Below are 21,126 nucleotides of genomic sequence, written 5' to 3' on the forward strand. Positions count from 1 at the left end.
CGAACAGTCAGAGCTCACAGAGATGAAAGCACCACAGAAAGCCACCGCCATGAACGAGAATGCTGTGATTTGTGAGAGGAACCTGTTCAATGAGAATAATGGAAAGGGAACCCTGTTCTCCAAGACAGAAAGCAGATCATGCATTACTTTACAAGCATTGCTTTACACTTAAAAGAATTGCATTCACTAGCATTGGCATTCTTTCCCAACTCAAAGAAGCTATGAAGCAAAAATCAGCTTAAATTTTTAACCTAACATTTGAATTTGAAGTGCCCCTTTCCCCCATTTTCAGATAACCATACGTTCAAGTGTGTGGTGTGTATGATGAATTCAACAGCAGGCCATTCATAATTTCCACTTGCAAATACAGGTATACAAAACATTTGGTACGTGTACAATGTGTGATTGAGTGTGCCTGCTGAAGAGCAAACATGGAAAATCCATCCACATGATCCAAAAGCAAAAGGAAATTTCAATTTCTTCGATACAATTTCAAAACCCCCGTTTGTATATAGAAAAGGAAACCTTTGCTTTCCTTGCTCTTCAAACTAAAATGCAAGTGACAATCTACTTTAACATGTAATTCATGATATGGCTTGATTATGTGATGTGAAACGTGAGAAAATGTCTATACAATGCAAGTTTTAAAAATGGAAATATCACTGGCTATGTTTGAGTTAATGATGCACAATGCTCATGACAACTACAACACCATGGTCTTTAAAGAAAAGTTGAAACTGGAATTTTACTACTGCCCTTTACATTTTGAAGACCAGTTATATTATGAAAGGCCTGAAGACATTTACGGGACTGAAACATGTGTCTGCATTTAACAATCGAGGCGAGCAAAGCGATTTATTTACCTATTATGTTTTAAGCTAACTGCAACTAAGGTTAGAATTATTAGCATGAAGGTTTCTCATTTAGCCTGAACATAAACATGATGGGTTTCTTACAAAACGTTCGCTACGCCTTTTAAAAAGGCCTCAAGGTTTATTTGGGGCAACACCAGGCACGAGTCGTGTTCTGAACGACAACCGCTCCCCGGTCCGAAGCAAATAAAACCGAGATTCCTAAAAAGGCTTCACCAACACGATTTTCCTATTCCCAGCTGCTGCGGCCCCGTTTCGAACGGTGAAGGGTTGTGGAGCTGTGGTGTGAGATGCAGGATGAAGACTACAGAGCGGATATGAGGAACGGAGGCCAGACATGACAGGGGGCAGAAAGGGGCTAGCTAAGAGAGGCGTCGACAGGAGGGGCAAACGAAGGCCCTCCAAGGCACAGATCAAGATTCGTTCCAGATTTGTGTGTTTGCTTCACACAATTAAAACTTTTGCTTTATCAGATTGGTTTCGTTTGTATTTTTCCTTCATTGGAAGCAAGCTCAGCCCCGGCACCACACCCCTTGAGACACATGGTTTTTTTAAAAATGCTACACGACTATTACAAAACTGGCGCACCATACCATGCTATTTCTCCTCAGGGTCTGCTTCAGAAATAATAAGAAACAGCAGAAACACTTTCAGAAAGTAGCATTGGTCTGTTGGAAATATTCTTAAAAGTAAATGTACACCACGGATGACAATAATTGTTTTGTTTTTGGATTTACAAGAAACGGGGGTTTCTGCAGACTAGGCAGCTACATTGGGGGCAACAATCCTCCTTCTTCCTACAGTTCCAGCTGTCCATCAGTGACATAACAGAATCCATCAGTGACATCACCGTGTGATAGACTCCTCCCACTTGGCCTGTTTCAAGATCAGTATGTGTAAATGCTGGAAAGCCCTTCAAACACTCAACAAGAAAAACTAGAGACAAAGGGATCAGATTTTTTTTGGGAAAGAACATGCCGGGTTAGTGCAACAGTAGGCAGGATCACACTCAAAAGAGTATTGAAAGAAAAAAAAAAGCCTATGAAAATCAAACTAAGGAAAAGGACAGGAAGACCAATGAAATGTGCAGGAGGAAACAAAAATCAAATTAAAATAATCAAATCAAAAGTCTGCTCGTTTTAAATAAAATGGTAAAAATAAATCAAATTCTACACAAGAACAAACTATTTTAACTATTTTTTTCCATTTATTTTCAAATGGACTCTTACCAGATGGCTACATTCTACAAAAGTCAAAATAGTTTGCCCTTCAGAGACTGACAAATGCTTTGAAAGCTTTTTTCATTTTACAAGAAATACTTTAATGAAAAGCAAATGAATGTGGCTATCATTCTGAGGATTACACTACATTACTCAGCATTAATATAATAGCCCTACTATTTTTACACACTTCCATTCTAAGCAATAACTTCCACAATCTTTCATTGCTCTTTCAAAAGTCACATTCAGCTTACGGTTGTAAATGCAATAAAGACGTCGTTGTTAACCCACCCCACAGTTCATCTGGTGCAGGCCAGTTACCTGATACATCTCCTGGAGAAGTGCCAGTCCTCCCAATGTTGGGGAGCAAATGATCTATGTTTGGCACTGGCTGAGACTCAACTGTATTCTCCTCACGGACTGGGGTCTACAATTGGAGAGAGAGGAGGCAGTGAGCCTTCAGGGTGGAGTCCCAGAAAGATGCTCTTCCCAGAGGAGATCACAAACAGATGATTCTGAGACAATGGACATGTCAACACTAGCATAATCCTAGACCCCAGCATCTTAGGTTTGGTTATATACGGTGCATTGCAGATTACTCTATTCACCCAATGAGCCAAGAAAGGTTGTAAAAGAATGTTATAGATTGGATATTGTGACTTGCTTCTCCTGTCTGGAGAAGGAAACAAGTGGTCTGGGAGGCAGCTGTACTGTTAATCTAAAGGCAGCAGCTGGAGAGCTCCAACACAAACTGGCATCTTTGGGATATAAAGTAAGTGCTGAAAACCACCACAGTGAAATGTGACTGGGGGGACTGTAATGGGTGGAGACTGTTTGGCATCCCAGGGCCCCAGAGTAATTGTCAAAAAACACAAGATCCTCATAGCTCATTACAGGCAGCGCCTTTAATGCTACAGCAACCCTACAATTGATTTAAATTCTAACTACAGGGGGGTGAATAAATAGGACCCTCATGTTGTCTGGACTTTGCTCCTGTGCAATGCAAATAAAACTGCAGAATACATTTTAGATTTTTTTTTTGACAAAATATAATGAATTCTATAAATCTGTTACCTTATGTGTAAAGTTACGCACTTTATCTGGGCTATGAATAAATCTGAAGCGCACAGCACATAAGGAATGGGAAATCATTTTTACAGCACAAAAGAGGCTGTGAGGATGTCATTGACTCGTGTTTCAATGAACTGACTGAGTCGTCTGATTCTTCCACCCTAAACTGATGTAAAACACACGAAACTACCTTCAGCTACACAAAAACTCTTCTTCATAAAGGCCTTTTAGAGCTGTTAAGTAGGTTGTTCAGCAACAATGAAGCGTAGGAATGAAAGAAAGCAGCTGTGCATATTATACTTCTCAGACATACACACCCGAGGGTCTTCGCTGGCTCCTTCTGTGAAAAACCAATCATACTGAAACAGAGAAGAGAAAAGGCATCTTCACAATCCGCTGGATTTAAACAAACAAAATAAACAGATGACACCACAACTAAGAAGACATACATGCTGAATTAGTGTCTCCACTATTTTGTACTGGTCAGGCATGTGAGTCACCATGTGAGTCATGTTGTCCTCGGACGTTCTGACCAGGGTTGGGCCAAAAACTATTGCAAGGTTCCGCGGCTCCATCTATAACACAAGGAAAAGTGTTCAGTACTGCACATGGACACACAGGGGTGTCTGGTTCAAGCCATCAATCAATCCATATTAGCGAGCAGTGGAAAAATAAACTCTTACATTTCCCCCTTAAAAATGTTCTTCACCAGTTATTCTTCATTTTTACATTTTATTCTTAATATAGTGTAAGAAATGCAAACAATATGGCATCACAATCACTGCTTAGTTACATTTTCAATATATTCTCTTGAGAACTGTCCTTCGCATTACTTCACCTTGTTTTTTTCTGAGTTTTCGGCCACAGTTTTGAGATGTGCAGAGAGGAACTTCAGAGTCTCATAATGATGGTCTGGCAGCTCGTGAAGCTATAAAAGAAAGGGTTTCAATGGGCTCTGCCTAAATCAATTAAACATAAAACAATGCGGCCACTGCTGTAGTGCCACATACCAGTCTTTTCAGTATTTTCAACCTCTCAACTGCGTCTTCAGTTCTGTTGGCGTCTATGAAATCGGCATATTTTTCTAGAAGAAGAAAAGATCATGAACAGACAATCCAAAAAACAATGAAGTACCCAAAACACCCACTAGATGGTGGACTTTACAACAGATTCCATGTCCAAGCAGGAAGTCATTAATGCTGTCACTTCTGGGAGGAACCATCTGACAAAATACCTACAACTACATATATACATTCACAGAAAAGACTTCATGATGCTTTTTAATTGCATGGTCCTAGACAAGCCAAATGTCCTCCTCTCTCCTGTCTTATAGTCTTAGATTTGGCTGTCGCCGATCAAAAAAATATTCTTAAAAAATCCCAGCAATGCTTATAGTTTAAACTGCAATGCACAATTAAATTAGCTTTTTCAAGCGAGTCAAAAATACTACCTGAAAGACACTCTACAAAAACGTATCAACTCTTATGTTTTTTAGCAAAGATGATCAATGCCCAACTCAATAAATCAGACTGAAATGACCTACGAATTGCAAATTCTATGAATCAGGAAGCTGCATGCTCTCACCGTTTGTGAAGAGAGGCTCTGGAAGTTTTCGGAAAAAGGATTTTAGCAAGCTGCTGATCACATTCAGATCCCGCCATTTCTGCCCAAGTCAAGAGAGAGAGAGTGGGGTGAGTTGACCTGAGCCCCTGTGCAGAAACGCGCCGTTCAGGGACGAGCACGAAACGGGCCGGAGGAGCACACTCACATCGTCCTGCACGTCGATGTCGCTCATGCCCTTGTTATTGAGCTCCTCCTGCATGCTGGAGATGGCAGAGTTGTTGCCTGGAACACGATAAATACCTGTGTACTCCAGACCCCTCTCCTCCACCAGCTTGCAGCAGATCTCCACGATTAACGGCACGAACTGGAACACAAAGGACACCGCGTGGTCACGCACACAAACCCTTACACACTTTACATACTGCACTGAATCAAGCAGAATCCGTTCGCCAGAGCAGGAGGGGGAAAAAGTCACCTTTTTCATGTCACCTGGGACATCTTAAAGAAATGAAAGATCAGGTGCACAAAGGTGGAAGACAAAAATGCTAACAGACTAAGGACTCAAATCAGCTCCAGGAACATTTAATTTGTAAAGGGGACTCAGGACACACAGTATGCCCTTATAAGAACAGGGCTCAGAGTTCCTTCATCTGAAGCACCATGCATCAAGCATCCCTTTGGTCATACCCAAAATCATTGAAATCATTTAGTCAAATTTTATTAATACAATGAATTTTCTGTTGACTTCTTGAGTTAAACAAGTAAAAAAAAAAAGCCTAGTAGCTACCTGAAAATTAGTAAAGTGACAGTGAACTGCGCCTTACTTTGTTTGTTTGAGCAGGTGGGCAGTCGTCCAGTCGAACTCCAAAAGTCACCCCAGCTGCAGTCTTCTTTTCAAAAGGTTTCCTCATTAGCCCAGGAATGCCTTTCCTCCAGGTTCCCTTATCCTTTGGTGGACTGCTGTCATCTGGAAAAAGTAATAGTATTACATTTTCTACTACAAAAAAAGCTGTCCCAGAGAGCTCAACTTGCTGAAGCTTCATGAGCAATGGTCATCGGCAAAGGACAATAGCAGGCATGATGCACAAACCCCATGAGTGTGATAATCCGTGCATTAATTCAACGCGAGAGGCAAAACAGGCAAGCATATACAGATCAAAAGACTTCAAATTTCAACCTGGGGCCTGAGCTGCTGGTTTCATCAAAAACTGCACAGAATACCTACCATAGTCGGGTTGCAGTGCACAAACTACTCATCACACCTGACAACACAACTCTATGAGGACAGTGGTGCAAAGAGCACCAGAAATGATTTCTCAAGCAGTGGAAAATGTGATCTGGTCCGATGAATTATCCTTCACCATGTTGTTGACAAATGGATAAGTGCACATAAGGCATCAACCATAAAGAACTGAGTAGTTCTAGCAGTTCTGTAATGCTGTGGAGCGCATGGTTTGGGCGCATATTCACAAATGCTCATAAAAAAGCTGTAAGAAAGTGAACAATGTGAGGATTTACACTAAAAAAGTGTAGATATGAAAGCAAGGAATGTCATCTCAAAGTGGTATAATGCTTGCAGGACCTCGTTTAGAATACCGCATACAAATATGGTCACCATGTTATTAACAAGTCTTCTGGCATGAGAAACGCTATTTAATTTCTTGACTTTATGAGGTATTGCTGCTTTGGAGCCGGTCCAGAAACAGGAGATCACACGTTCCAGAGAAAACCAGGAAGATGAGAGAAGAGCTCCACTGCACCACCCGGAGTTAGGGGTCACTACCTTTATGGAGCGGCTTTCTTTCGGGATCCTGCTTCGGCGAGTGCGGGCTCTGGGCCTTGGGATCCCCCTTGCCTCCCAGGAAAGCCTGCCGGATGGACTGCCGGGACGGCTTCGGCGAGGGCTCCGTCCTGCTGCTCGGCGAGCTGGGAGACGGGTGGAAGCGTCAGCCGCGCACGATGGGAGAAGGACGGTGAGCACGGGGTTTCCGACAGGCCCCTCCGGAGCACTCACCTCATCATCGTGTTGTACTCCTTTATCTTCCGGCTTATTAGATCTCGGCTGGTAACGGCCGCGTTCTAAAACAAACCACAATGCCTGGGTGAACTCCTAAAACCTCATTTTGGTCAATCGGAAAAAAAAACCCCCAACAAATCTCATTTTATGTACTTGGATAACATTACAAAAACCTTAGGGAAAGTATCGACATTCTTTAACCTCATGTACTACAACACGTTACGACAGAAGACATGCACATTTTCCCAGCACAATTCCCTTGCGAATGTGGAAGACAACTACGTCGTGTACTGTGCTAGGCTCATCAGTACAAGTAAAAGAAAGCAAACATTCAGGGATTTGCACAGAAATAACATTTTTACTTCTGTGTTCAAGAAACGCGGGAGCACGTCCTGCCCAGGCCTGCCCACCTCTTCATCCAGGTTACTGTTCTCCTGAATGACCCGTATCCAGGAGAGCATGTCCTCCCTGTCCTCGGCCTGGAAGAGGTGCTCGCAGTCGGAGGTGGTGAGGCGGAACACGTTCTTGCGCTTGGTGTCGCTGTAGGAGATGTCGATCAGGCAGGCCCTGATGCTGATGGGCTGCTGCAGCTCCTCCTCGGCCTGGGAAGAGCCGTGCGCCAGCGCCTCCTTCTTGTCCTTGTAGAGGCACAGCGAGGGACCTCGCAGCACCGCGTACATCTGCTTCCACGGGCGGATACCGCCTCCCACGCGCTGCCGCACACAGAAAAGGAAAGACGCGGCCAAGTTTAAAACGTCCGTTCCAGACGAGGTCGCCACTGTGCGACAAGACGGAACACTGGGGCAAAATGTCAAAGGTGTTAAATGAGAAATTTCAATGAAAATAAAAAACACTCTACTTTCTACAAACAAAAATTCAATTTTTCATCTGTGAGGTCTACAGCACTTGAAACATCCAATAAACCCATTTCTGGACATGTCAAGTGCTTCATTCTTGCATGAAGCCTTCAGACAAGAGCAGGCCATTTGGCACACCTACGGGGTTTGGTGTGCAGCTGATCTGACTGATGTGAGAATCGCACCCAGACATTTCGAGAAGTAGATCATGGTATTTGTTTCAACAAAGCTTGTTCAAGTCCCTCAGAGCTCCTTATACAGAGAAGCATCTCTTCTTTCCTTAAGATCTCCACTACTGCATTTCTCATGAAGCAATGTGGATACAATTGTTCACTATTCACAATGAAGCAAAAAGAGGAGACTATTTTTAAGTCTAAGATTGTTTATTTCCAATAAAAGCCTAGAATTTCCCATTTTTATCAAGAGGCTGCCTTTAAAAAAAAAGTACAATAAAAACCTATTTTCACGAGTTTCTACATTCATAATTTCAAGTACTTTCACAAAATGACTCATTCAAGGGTTGCACAGTAGGAGAGGATATGCGGACCCCCCCCATCTCACTGATCTACTTCGCCCGACCTGCATCAGTCTCAGTAAAGGACTATCTTGGTTTGTATGGAAAGTGGCGTTTTAACATTGCCTCTAATTTGCAGGAAACTTACTGCAGAAAAACATCAGGGCAAAAGGGAAAACTGTATATTTGTAGACATTTTAAAAGATCTTTCACCGATACATAAAGAAGCACGTTTTCAGGAAACTGGCACTTTAGATCACATTTCTCTGAAAGGAACTTTTCCCTCAAAACTTCAAATATGACAGTTTACAAGGGGATATTTGCTACATACAATTAAGTTGGTCTATAAGGTGGCAACATCTTTTAATCTTTTGCAGAGCTACTCTGACTCTTGCAAAATGCATCACTATAATTTGGTCCTTGGTTTAATTCATAATTGATAAATTGACAACCAACTTGATTTAATAATTAAGGCACCGGTTGAGTTGAAGTACAGCAGTATAACAGCCTGGGGGGGGCACAGGTTCAGCAGACTTAATCCAGTGCATTAACAAGTAACAGGTTGCCAGTGTTTAAATGCATTCATCTGCTGTTGAACAGTTTTCAACTAGTTTCCCTTGGGTAACAGTGACAGTATGTAACTACAGCACAAGCCACCATGCCCACTACTGTACTGTGAAGCAAATAAAAACTGCAAATGCAAGTGTGTGGGTACAGAAAAATTCTGATTTACATTCTCTAGAGAACTATGAATAAAAGGATGTTATTTAGCAAACTTACAATTACACTAGTTTTAAGGTTATTTGGAAACAGTACAAAAAACATTTCTGTGGGAGCTGATTAGCTGATCTGGGCACTTAAGATATTTCTGAATAAAGCAGAATGAATACAGACAAACTGCAAGTGTTTCTGTAATACAAGCTTATGAAAGGATCATGAAATGGAATTAACAAAAAAAAAACATGTTCAAGAACATAAACAAGCAGTAAAGCTGCAGGAAATATGGATGTAACCAAGACACTTCTAATGAAAGCAAAATGACTAGATAGTGGAGTTTGACAATGGACATCGCCTTGGCATACCTAACATTGTATTGTTCTACCTTAGCAAATGACAAGGATGCTAATCTTTTTACTACATGTATGAGAAGGATGTACAGCACACTTTTCAGTCCAAAAAAGTATTACTACAAGGTTAAAAAAAGTTGTACAATACTTGCCTTACCAAAACTTACAAAAAATGGGAGCTATATCTCCATTACCATTGAAAGGACTGATTAAACCCAGTTAGTAAAACTGTAAACCTGTGTTTTTCTGCCTAGGTCTCAGGACATTTACCCAGAGAAGGACAAACTTATCCTAACTGCAAGATTCAGTGCAGGGCTGTCCACTTCTCGTCTTGGAGAACCCGTCTCTTCAGGTTTGTCATACAACTCAGCTCTTAGGCTATAACAGCTAGTTCCACACCTAATTTTACCAAATGAACAGCTTTTTGCCAGCTCGAAGTGCTGCTGTTTTAAAGGGACCTACAGAACAGTTAGAGACACTAGGCCAGACAACCACGGTCTGGACAAACACTTCCACGGAAAGATGTGAAACCATGTAAAGAGAACGTTTAAAAACATCCCTCTCTTTAATGTTTCTGAAGGGAAAGTCAAAAATAATTCAACCATTACTGTTTATTACAGGCTGATCAACTTATGTTCAGCAAGGCAGCTTCTACAAATGCTTATAGCAATGGAGTTCAGAAAAACGAATATTGTTAATATCCACGTCCTTTAATTTCTGTGTTAAATGTTTAAAAGCAATGGGTTTCAGATCCCTTCCATTTTCCCAGGACTTCTCTCCCACTCAAGAGCCTGTGCCCTACAGAGCTGAGCTGCACGTTCAGAGAAGGCTCTTACCTTGCTCTTGTCTGTGGACAGCTGGCGGAAATGAAGCCACCCTTCCTTAGTCGCATCACTAAAAACATCAGAGGAAGAATCTCTTCTCGACCCCGAATCTTCAGAAGACTTCTGGCCGTCCACAGCCTAAACACGAAAACAACCGTTACAATTCCTACAGACGAAGAAGCCTGAAGCAACATCATCTCCACCGGGGAAACACTTCTTTACCAGTGACATGCTGCCCATCTTGCTTGCCTGCCTGCACACCGGCACTTATTACATACTAGAAGACGCGCTGTACAGCGAATCTCTCCGGCCTGCGGCTGGACCTCCTCCTCGCAGCTCTCTGGCCACTTGAGAAGCGTGACTCTGCCCCTCCTGAGCCCTCAGGCCCGCGCGGGGCGGCAGCTTGGGCCCGTCACGGGCAGAGGCAGTCCCAGCGGCACGGGCACAGCGGAAAAGCAGCAGGAGGGGGGCTTTTCATTTCACTGCCAGCAACTACTGCTGCACGCTGTATTGTTGTGCATTTGATACATAAACTTTGATTGATTGTTGCAAAAAGCTGTGCCTCGTAGGCATTCAACAGCTGAAAACCCACTATATTCACAGGGATACAGGCAACAGACATTTTTAAACAAGTAACAAGCTCTCCTCTTCCCCTCATAACATGTTTCTTGAACTTTTGCGGCATAAAAGGAGAAGAAATATTAAGAGGTACAACTTTATTACACTGTAATACCAGCACACTGCAAACTACTACTGCTTAAACTGTTGGGTTTGACAGTAGAGTGATTTAAAGGAGAGCTGGGCACCATGGTATGACATCTTTATCCTCCAGGGCTGACTGAGGGAGACTATGCCTTTAAGAGCCTGTTGCCCGAAACACTCGTGGTTTTTAGGTGCATATACAGTAGCTACATACCACACAGCAATGCTAAATCCACTTCATTCCCCTGACCATTTCATCTCTCTTTATACTTTTACTTTAAGGGTTATAGTGATTATCCTTATCACTAAGGCATCAACCCCACTATTACATTATAAGGAGCCGTACAGTTTATAGATGTGTAGATCTTTTCAAAACACACATTACCTGTGCTTTGAAGTCAAGAACAACACTGAGGTATAGGACAAAAACACAATACCCCCTTTCTCCAGATGACTGAAATGAACGGAAGAAGCTTTGATGGTCTTCATGCTGTATTCACCTTAACTGAAAGGTTTAAATGCAACTCTGTTCCTCCTTTCAACTCAGAAACTTGCTTCATTCATACAGACAGCTTATTATTCCAGAGACCATGTCTTTACTTTCAGGGGACATGAATACCTTAAATTACACACTACAGGTTTCAAACACCAGAGCTTTGAGTTTCTGCTTTTGTTTTGTCACCTCATTCATGCTTTGGGAACTGCTGTAGCCTTAATTCCGGATATAAATTTAGGACACAGAATTTGAATATGAACTTAAAAAAATAGATTTAGATTTAGGACAAGGGTGAAATCTAAAATTCAGAGATTTTACATCTTTGAATATTTGTTAATTTGAGAAAAGGCAATAAAAGCCATAATGGTGACCTGAAGCAGAAAAATCCCGAAAGAAGCAATGGGCTTCTTTTAAACAACAAGAACATCTTGAAAAAATTGAAGTTGAACATTTTTTTTTGCTTAAATAAGTGCAGAAAGCAGAAACTGCCTGAACAATGTGTGGCTCGGGATAATGTGTTTGTTTGCACTCAACGGCCTTTTTTTTACACGATTAAGTACAGAAGGAACTTGCGGTCTTCTTCACACAGTGTTCGAAAGTATAAATCAGGGGTGTTGAGTTCAGTTTCTGGAAGACCAAGTGTCTCCTAATGTTTGTTCCAACTTGAGTAGTCAAACAACTAAGATAAATCTCTTAAGACATGGGCTGTTAATGGCTTCAAGGACTTACTCAAAATATTCACTTCACTTAATGTACACCTACCAGTGAATCACCTGTGATACAGTTTAGAAATCATTATGCAGTGAATTAAACGATTATAATAACTATGTGGCTTGCTTGGAACAAAAAAAACAAGAATATCAATGTGCAACTCTTGAAATAAAGTTATCATGGTGTGACAACATGGAAAAAAAAAAATTGTCCTATCCAACACTAACATTCTACATCTATGCTTGTTATAGTAGAAATTATTATACATGTATTTATTGGCAAACAAAAAGGACAAGCTTGATATTTTACAGGGCATGCTAATTTCATACCCATGTAGGCTGACTGTACAAGCACAGGCAGGTATCCGATAACTGCCCTGTGCATATAATGATGACTGCACACAGTTCCTGTAAGATATCTAGCTTAGCTACGCATGGAGAAAGGACGGGGAAATGGGACAAAAGACTTTCAGCACGTTTTTCAAAACACACTCACAAATACAACTTATTTTAATATTCAAATCTGAAAGTGGCTTTCATCCTGATGAAACACTTGACTCAGGACAATACTGACTTGAACTGTTTGACTCACCTTTTTAATTCCCTTCAGACTGGACACGTGTTTAATGGATGATCTTCTAGCAAGGGTAGAAATAACATTCAATTAGATATCTGCAATATCCCTTCTTAGGAACAAAAAAATAACAGGGAAAAAGCCAACTTACGATCTTCCTTCTTCTCTGTAATTATCCAATCCTTCATCGTACGATTTTGATCGCTCTGTTTTCGTACCAGACTGGGACTCCAGAATAGTGATCCTAAGAGAATCTTCAGGCGAAGATTAAAGAAAAAAAAAAGAAGAATACAAACGATTTCATTACAGCTGCCAGAGAGTGCAGGAGAATGTCATGTGAGCAATGCCATGTCACGTACATCAATGCCAACCCAGCACATGACACAAACCCAGGTGGAGTCCAGCCCTTACCTTGGTCATGAGACAGCTGGCGCCGAATGACAGGAGATGGAGAGGTTGGGCTGGGGGGGATTGTAGTTATGGCTGGTGCGACAGAAATCACAGCAGAGGCTGGAATGTGTGCGACATCATGGTCAACGCTGGGGCTGGAAGGCTCATCTGGAACAACGCAACACACGCAAGGGGTTACTGACTGCGGTCAACACGTCACGCCAACACGGCCTGCTCTGTTTGCTTTGCCGCAGCTGAGACACCCTTTACAAGTACTGCAGAGGGCCGCACTTCCCTGTGGACAATGAGGTTCGCTCTCCATTACTGCGTGTTAACTGCACAAGTAACTGTTGAAAACGTATGAAATAAAATCCACTCATCAGAATACTACTGAGATCAATGCTGAAAAACGAACCAGTCTCCACTATCACTCAGTTGCGAACATGGAATATTTAATATTTAATAAACGTACCACAAAGGAAATTGTTTTCAAGTACTCGATTATAAAATGATCAGTGCCTCATGAAGAAAAAACTACTAGTTCAAGATAAGCATATTTGGTTTTCCAATATTACAACATTAAAAAATTGAGACATTTTACCACTGTAACACTGCACATTCACATGCTTACTGATCAGGTACAACAACAAGCAGTGTACTGTAAATTTTCAACATGCTGAAACTCCTTTATATTTTGTCTCCTTTATATTTGTCTATAGCACATGGAAGAAATCTCAGTGTAAGTTTTCAAATCCTTACAGTAACTGCTACAGCTCCGTCACCAGTTATTTTTAATATCTGAAATGCAAGTGGCTTTATAAAAGGTACTTCGATGGATAATAACCTACTTATATAGCTCCTTTCCAAACCCAAGGACACCGAAAACTATACACAACATAAAAACTTTCACTACTTTTATTTTTTAAAACTGGTTGTGAATCTTACTAAACAACTGTAAAATGATGCCTTAAGGCTCAGAAGAATCGAAGCAAGGCAGCACCTGGCCTAAACCTAAAGATTCCTGCTTCGGCATCTTGCTACTCAAGAAAAAGCACATCAAGTAGCCGTAAGGGAGCAAATATGAGAGATCCGGTCTGACACTCCCCGACACTTTATTTGGAGACTTGTTCCAAGTAAACAGCAAGTAGCGACACTTCATTTCCCAAACTGAAGTGCTCATCTGACTTATCAGATGACCTAACAGCTGCAGGCCTGAGTAATTCACACGCACAAAAAGAAAAATCTCAAAGCCAAAGGTGTCACGATTGAAAAGAAAAGAAGGGGCAGCTTTCACAACGCTTCCTTTCAGTCTTTCGTCACGGCTATTGGACTTGCATGCGTCGTTGCGCCATCAGCTGACGAGAGGCCGTGAAACGTCAAGCCTCACAGATGAACCTAACTCAGCATGAGCTGCTTCAGGTGGAGAGAGGTTTATTCACACAGGGTTGGACACTCCCTGTCCAATTAGTGCACACGGTCCAAAGCTGTGCAAGGAAATGCTGAACACACAGATGACTGATGATTAATAAGTAACCCAGTTAGATCAGCAATGTCTGGCTTTGTGTCTGTGAGATTACTTGCCCTTTTCTTTCACATCAGGAACAAGCACATACTATTCCTATCTACACAAAGAAAGGCCTGCCTCAGAACAAAAGCAAGTAACCTGTTGATCACACACTTCAAAGGCATGTCTACATTAAGTTAGAATATGTTCAAAATTAGCCAACATCATTACTTCATATACCATCTTATGAACAAAACCCTAGAATAAAAAGTTTTTTGTATTCTTCAACAAAACTTCAATTCCCACAGAACAATCCACAGAGCCTGTACTGAATGAGGACATGTTTTATTTTTGCCCTGTCCCCCTTCTTAAAAACAGGAATGTTCTACATTTTTTCAAACTCCTTCCTGAAATGCCCCAGTGCGCAGCTCTTTTTGAACTTCCAGAGTGCTGCCATGGGGGTTTTGGTTCTAAAATTAAGCTGCTGCCCTAGTTTCTGTTTCTCACTCTTACCCTGCATGTTCAGAATCAAGCGAGTCAGTGATATGTTTATCAGCTGCTACAGCGACCTACCAAGTGGCTCTTCAACTAAATGCTCATAGAGCTGATCGCAGTCCACACAGGTCAGGCATCTCATGTCCAGCAAAGCCCCTGGGCTCCCCAGGCATCGCCACAACGATCCCTCCCTCGTCTGCAGCCGGGATTCTTCCAGCAGCAGCATTTGTGCGAAGACGAATTACCCAGGGACAAATTCCAGAAGGAAAATATTCCACCCAAGTCCATCCTTACTCACAGACTCCAACTGGGGAAATGTTAGTTTTTCTGTCAACCTTTGCACAAACGGCGAACAGAGGCAGTTCTGTGCTTTACATTGGCTATTCTGACTTAACATGATACTGGACATCGAGCTTATTGCTTATGCAGGGCCTCTTCAAACAGCCTATTGAGATGTGCCAACTTCTCAAATACTGGTTTGTTCTTCTTTGCACGTGGACCAACAGAGCGTGGGTTTGGAATTGTGCTGCGTGAGTTCTGAGAGATGCCTTTGTCTGCACCTGCTGGGTGTCCTGTTCAATTTAAATGCAGCTTTCAACAAATCTAGGCTATTATCAATATCTATTCACAATTTTACTCTTCCACTATTTGTTTTCCACTTGTTGAAATCTCACTCAGATCTTTAAGCCACGTCAGGGTTACAGTTTCATACTTGACTTGTATTATATGCCCTGTATGCTGATCTCTCATCTTCTGTTGTTACTCAGATACCCTCAATTGTCCACGCTTTGGAACCTGTTTTAAACCTTGTCATTTGTTAATTTAATTTATAATTTCTAGCGATTCTAAATGTAAGTTGTGCGTAGTTTTTCTTGCTCTACAGAATTACAGGGAATCAACAAGAAAATCTCCCATCTGAATAAAGTTATTTAAAAAGCTGGTTTTTGCATTCAACAGCACGGTATCTACACAGGAGCAGGGGTGCAACTCTAAGAAAATTTAGACCATGACAAATTATTCAAAAAGCGCTAAAATTCAAATTGTTAAAAAATGGCACGAACAAACCTGATCCGCTCTAGGCCAGTGCCACTATACAGTAGGTGGCGTCAGCGGAGAAGCTGACTCATCGAGTGTCCCGGCATAACTAATGCTCAGGGAAGGTCCCATTCAAGTTCCTGCAAGTTCTCCACAGCTCTGAAATCTCACAGCTGTGTTTTCCCATAAATTCACACGTCTCCATTACCATAAGACAGGGATTTATGAATGGCTGACAATTGATTTGCGTAGCAAAAACATTCCCATCATTTCTCACGGCATTCCATATAACCGAAGATCTTTCAGGTGGTGTACATTATACCCCACCGGATGTTTGAAGGAAGACGGAATATGCCGCGAGACGTGCGTGGCAAGGAAGAGCGGGGGGCGAGCGGGGCTCCCCGGGGGCTCCCACAAGCGCGGACGGTGCTCGGTGACTCTGTGCGCACCAGTCTGAGCCCAGGTCCCGCCAGGACTTGACCTGCTGCCGGGATTCTCCAACAGGCACGGGCCTGCTGCCGGCAGGGTGGCGCTTAGCAGCCCCCCGCCTCTCCACCGATCGGTGCTGAACCCCCGCACTGGGCTGTGTAGCCTCTGCCACAGCAGAAGATGGAAGAGCAGGCAGGTCAGGGGCGGAGTGAGGCCGCAGGTTCCACAGCCAGCAGACAGGAGGTAACAAATATGCTCCAAATCGGGGATGCCATTTTAGTTTGAAAAACCATTTATGATCACCGGCTTTAAAAATACTGCGCCCCACTGCACACCTGCAGAAAATGTAGCATTGTAGTGCAACCGATTCCAATACGGCACAAAAGGTGTGTTGTCATGCGACTGCAAGACTTGCAAAGCACTGCTTTCAAAGGGATTCACGATGCTGTCAATGTTTTTGCATTTTCTTGCAAGTATTGCAGGGAGTTGCAAAGCTTTCTGCCTATGACAGTAGAAAAAAAAACTTCAGGTCTGTCTGTCAATGCACTCTTGTATTATCACCATAATCCCAGCAAACCCTGCGACTGCACAACATGGAGGCATCTGATATACGCAAAAAGCCCAGAAGGCAGCAAGAACCATACTGTTCTACCGCCTGGACATTACCACTGCATTACGATGAATCAACCGGGAGTCAGTTTCCCCGAAAGCTTGGCAGCTACGTGACAACTGCCTGATCACTCTAAAGCTAAATGAAAAAACATGTCATCCTCCACAGCCTACGAGGTTAAATGTGAACAGGCAAACCGCCACCTTCACGTTAAAAGGAGTGACGCAAGACTACAGTCTTGAAATGTTACTAACATTTTCTTGGGCTTATGTTACTATATACTGTATGAACAGATCACCAGGCTCATTCTGCAGCATGAAAGCTCTAACTTTGAACACAGATCAATCCAGTAGTAGCATCGCATAACTAAACTAAGGCCACAGGTCTGAAATAGTTTTAAAGGTATGGAAATGCCTCTGTTCACTCTTTTGCATGTGGTCACTGTTTAATTCACATTCTTGGGACAGTTTCATTTGGATTACTATTATTGGATTTTGGCAGGGTGTTCTAGTGGTTATGCAGGCTTTACAGACATTAATGTGATACACCAGTAATTAGTGAAAACTGGACAGTAACAGTCTTGTGATCTGTTTTTACTAATCTTGGAATGAGTAGCACTTTTGGAAGATTTAAAATTGACATCAGGCCAATGGGGTTTCAGACCTGCATAGTCGTGCACAGCTCAACTACTCATCTACTTCAACACACAACAAAAACTTTGCTATAGAAGCTAGATTCTTATTATTTTCACTCACCAAACACTGTACTGTTGATTCTGGTTGTGCAGATGATTGAGCACAACACTGCACGATCTCAAGGCTGCTTGCAGAAGAGAGGCTGGAACTAAATGATCAGGAAGGGTAGACCGCTCTCCCCAGACACAGACTGACTGAGAGCAGTAAGCCAATCAACAATCAGGTCCTGTTTTCCAGATGTCAGTGTCTCATGAATGCTGCTAATCTTTGCATCCTGACACAGCGGAAGAACTCTGATATAGAAATTCTTGAAAGGGCACTGAACGAGGTACCAGATTATAAACCGAACAATTGTCTCAAATCTAACCCAGACAGAGCACAGACAGTCCAAGGGTCTTAAAAATGAGAAGCAGCTGGTGTATTTAGGGGTAGTAATGGACCAAGTACTGAGTTACAAAAAAAACATACCATTAGATGCCAGGGTTAAAAAGAATTGAGAAAGCTTCCAAACCAAGCAGGGAGCACAGTCTACCCTACGCTCTCCGGCCTTCATGCTGTGGCTGAATGTGCCTGTTCTGCTCAAGTCACCATCAGCATGTTGATGCCACCTTGTGCCATAGGATTCTGTACTCAACAGGCTGCCTCAAAGCCATCAGGAGAAAGGGTGCCTGTCCCTTTCCCGAGAACGGCCTGTTGTCCTGACCTGTATTACTGACCACAGCTGCAGAGAAAACAGGTGAGGAGCCTACAGAGGGAGGACAGCGAGGAGCCAGTGCAGGACTCCCAAAAGCAAGAGGCAGAACCTGAACGGGCAGAGCAGGTGTCAGCAGACGCCACGTGGCCCCTGTGCCACCAACGAGTGGCTGTTCCAGGAAGAGAAAAGCACAATGCCCTGGGGCACTGAATGACACTCCACAAGACATGGCCACGCCCGAAACAGTATCCTGTGCAGGACACTGGAAGTGCAGGGATGCAAGGAGTCACGGTTGGATGGGTTGAGATGCGTTTAAGATGTGACAAAAAAGCCCATTTCCCGAGGGAGAAGACACACACAAGGTCCTTTCCCCACAGTGTCCTAATTCCAGATCTAGTCAGGGAGATTAAGATAGTCTGGGTACAGCCACTGTCACCCTATGTTATTGCCATGAATGAGGGTTTATGAGTGACCGTTGCCCAATTTCTTCTACTCATGGCTATAGCCAGTGGCTATTCCCGATATGATCCCTGCCTTTCACTTACTTCCGAGATGTCGAGTACAACAACAGGTGTCTGTTGAAAACGCGCTCATGCCAGATCAGGAGTAATGACCCCAGGCCAGAATCACATCTGTACAGAAGGGGACCATATAGCAAGGTTGGGCTATGGACAGGAAAAAGGAAACTAACCAACATGTTTCAATGTGGGAAAACGCCTGAACAAATGTAACGCCTTGATGTGCAACTAGCAAGCCTGGGGTGTCCAGCTCATGGGAGACTGAAACACTGAGAACGTCTGCAAGAATAAAAGTTCTGACTTGTGAAACCATCGAATGACGTGGTTACTGCACACGTAAAAAGAGCCTTATCTTTACAAAATTACAGCACCACACCAGTAATTTCAAGGTGACTCAGACAAAGTAGACAGCAAGCCTCCGTCTGATCTTGAGCAGTGCTGGAGTCGAGTTTTGGCAGGATGTTGTAGGTAATAATGGTTTTCAGGCCACTCCTCCTGCTCGGTTTACTGATAGTATACAAGAAATGGGCCAGGACTCCCAAGAAAAACAAATATTCCGAGAAGAATAAGAAAGCTTATCACCCATGCCTGGCACACAAAGCTGACATGCATTCTAACAAAAGGCGTAACGTGCTTATCTAGCCAGAGCTCCTAATGTGGTAGAAAACTGAGACCGATTCCACTTTGGAGCGGAAAGTGGAAACACAAGCTCCTTTCAGTAGCAGAATCAAACTACCACCTGAAAAAGGTGAAACACCAGAATAATGAATTACAAAAACATGTTGCCCTTTTAGGCAAGTGATTATTCAGTGATAAAGAAGCGCAGAAAGTTTATAAATGTTTACAATAGTCATAAATGTGCAGTAATGTGCTGAGGATGTCAAATAGCCATTTCATCAAAGACTCCAGGATGCCATTTTCAACACCATGGCTGGGCCAGCTCGCCCCACACTCTCTCAACCCTCTTAGTTCTTAGTTCTCAAACTACCTACCCTTAGCCTAGCGTGGTGTGGAGAAAGACTTGGTTAGAAACATGTTATGAGAAATATGAGAAGTTTAACTACTAGAATAGGATCATAGTAGTGATTCACTTCCCCTTTCCAGCTGGCTGCTCTTCTGCTCACCTGTCACCTTACATCACAACACAGAGTTGTGAAAGACAGCAAATGGTTCTTTCCACTGAATAGAAAACCCCATAAAAACAGATTCCTTTTACTACAGCGGAAAATGGGGTGTCTATTACATTTTTTATATTCTTTTGATATCAATACTCTTTCTGTATTGGGCTCTAGAGTAGTTTTACAGTGAAAACCGATGTGAAGGACACAGCCAGTCCTATTCATAACCTGCCTCACCTTGTTATAGCTCTTAACTGTAAAATGTGTCACAGTAGCCACACATTTCAGACTAACTTCCACTTACGACATTTTGGACTGAATTCACACACAGAGTAAAGAGTACCGCCTTAAAACAGTTACAACATTGTTTATCACATTCTGAAATTTCAAAACGATGCCAAAAAACCCAATACTATGGGTACCTGAAGCTTCTCCGCTATTGAAATGCTTAAGTAAAACATCATTTCAAACTCTTCTGGTCTTTTAGAAGGAATACAATAGCTCAAATTTCACTTTTCATTGATTTATGTTAGGATGAGAGACTCCCAACATGAACACAGCCCTGACACTGGCACAGGCTTGTTGTTTAGCTACCATTTTTGATAAACATGTCTTTTGTCATTTAGGTGTTGGACATCTGGGATTGAGGACCATAATGCCTTTGAATCCCCCCGACCAAGAGATAATTACATAGCTAAATCATTGCCTAAATTTAAAGACACAGGGATGTTAACAGAGGTGAGCGTCTAGGAAAACCGACTTCAGACATTGCACAGATAATTACAATGCCCAGTAGAACAACAGAAAACTATTAGTATTTAAGAACATGTGGATATACCCACAACACCCTCTACAACAGGACACCTGGCGACCCCTGAAGACACCCCAGACAAGGCAGAACGGATCAGTCCCGTTACACGAGGCTCCTAGGTTCCAGACTGACTCCAGTGTCATTCCGATACGGTCATGATGCACAGTTTTAGGAGTCCCAGTTCCACCTGCCTGGCTCGGGGCACAGCAACAGACAATGCTAAATGTCAACAAGACAAAACACTGACCAAGTGAGGCTTGAAATGTACGATACACTTTGATATGCAGGTAATGAGACACTCGCACCCTGCAGCATGGGAAAACGATACCACAGCACGGAG

At 42.6% G+C, this 21,126-nt stretch overlaps 2 protein-coding genes across 10 annotated transcripts in view; one reads left to right on the plus strand and one right to left on the minus strand.

The window, feature by feature from the left end:
* Positions 1 to 1,344, plus strand: part of LOC148655551 (sickle tail protein homolog) — a 292,353-nt gene extending 291,009 nt beyond the window's left edge. Inside the window, exon 22 of the mRNA XM_088642160.1 lies at positions 1,112 to 1,344. Within this exon, the coding sequence (XP_088498286.1) occupies positions 1,112 to 1,138 (27 nt within the window). The 3' untranslated portion in view covers positions 1,139 to 1,344. The remainder of the gene's footprint in view (positions 1 to 1,111) is intronic.
* Positions 1 to 21,126, minus strand: part of LOC148655552 (rho GTPase-activating protein 21-like) — a 105,225-nt gene that overhangs the window by 5,596 nt on the left and 78,503 nt on the right. For 7 of the 9 annotated variants that reach the window (XM_088642172.1, XM_088642173.1, XM_088642171.1 and 4 more), the window contains 15 exons: positions 12,899 to 13,045; positions 12,639 to 12,741; positions 12,506 to 12,551; positions 10,018 to 10,143; positions 7,154 to 7,456; positions 6,741 to 6,805; positions 6,510 to 6,652; positions 5,551 to 5,693; positions 4,932 to 5,090; positions 4,748 to 4,826; positions 4,174 to 4,247; positions 4,002 to 4,091; positions 3,613 to 3,738; positions 3,481 to 3,522; positions 2,384 to 2,519 (listed from right to left, as the gene is read on the minus strand). In XM_088642172.1, the coding sequence (XP_088498298.1) occupies positions 2,384 to 2,519; positions 3,481 to 3,522; positions 3,613 to 3,738; positions 4,002 to 4,091; positions 4,174 to 4,247; positions 4,748 to 4,826; positions 4,932 to 5,090; positions 5,551 to 5,693; positions 6,510 to 6,652; positions 6,741 to 6,805; positions 7,154 to 7,456; positions 10,018 to 10,143; positions 12,506 to 12,551; positions 12,639 to 12,741; positions 12,899 to 13,045 (1,782 nt within the window). The remainder of the gene's footprint in view (positions 1 to 2,383; positions 2,520 to 3,480; positions 3,523 to 3,612; positions 3,739 to 4,001; positions 4,092 to 4,173; positions 4,248 to 4,747; positions 4,827 to 4,931; positions 5,091 to 5,550; positions 5,694 to 6,509; positions 6,653 to 6,740; positions 6,806 to 7,153; positions 7,457 to 10,017; positions 10,144 to 12,505; positions 12,552 to 12,638; positions 12,742 to 12,898; positions 13,046 to 21,126) is intronic. The other 2 variants (XM_088642170.1, XM_088642176.1) reach the window with 1 other exon arrangement.

This window comes from Lepisosteus platostomus, chromosome 8 (genome assembly GCF_059453375.1).
Source record: "Lepisosteus platostomus isolate fLepPlt1 chromosome 8, fLepPlt1.hap1, whole genome shotgun sequence".
Lineage (NCBI taxonomy): Eukaryota > Metazoa > Chordata > Actinopteri > Semionotiformes > Lepisosteidae > Lepisosteus > Lepisosteus platostomus.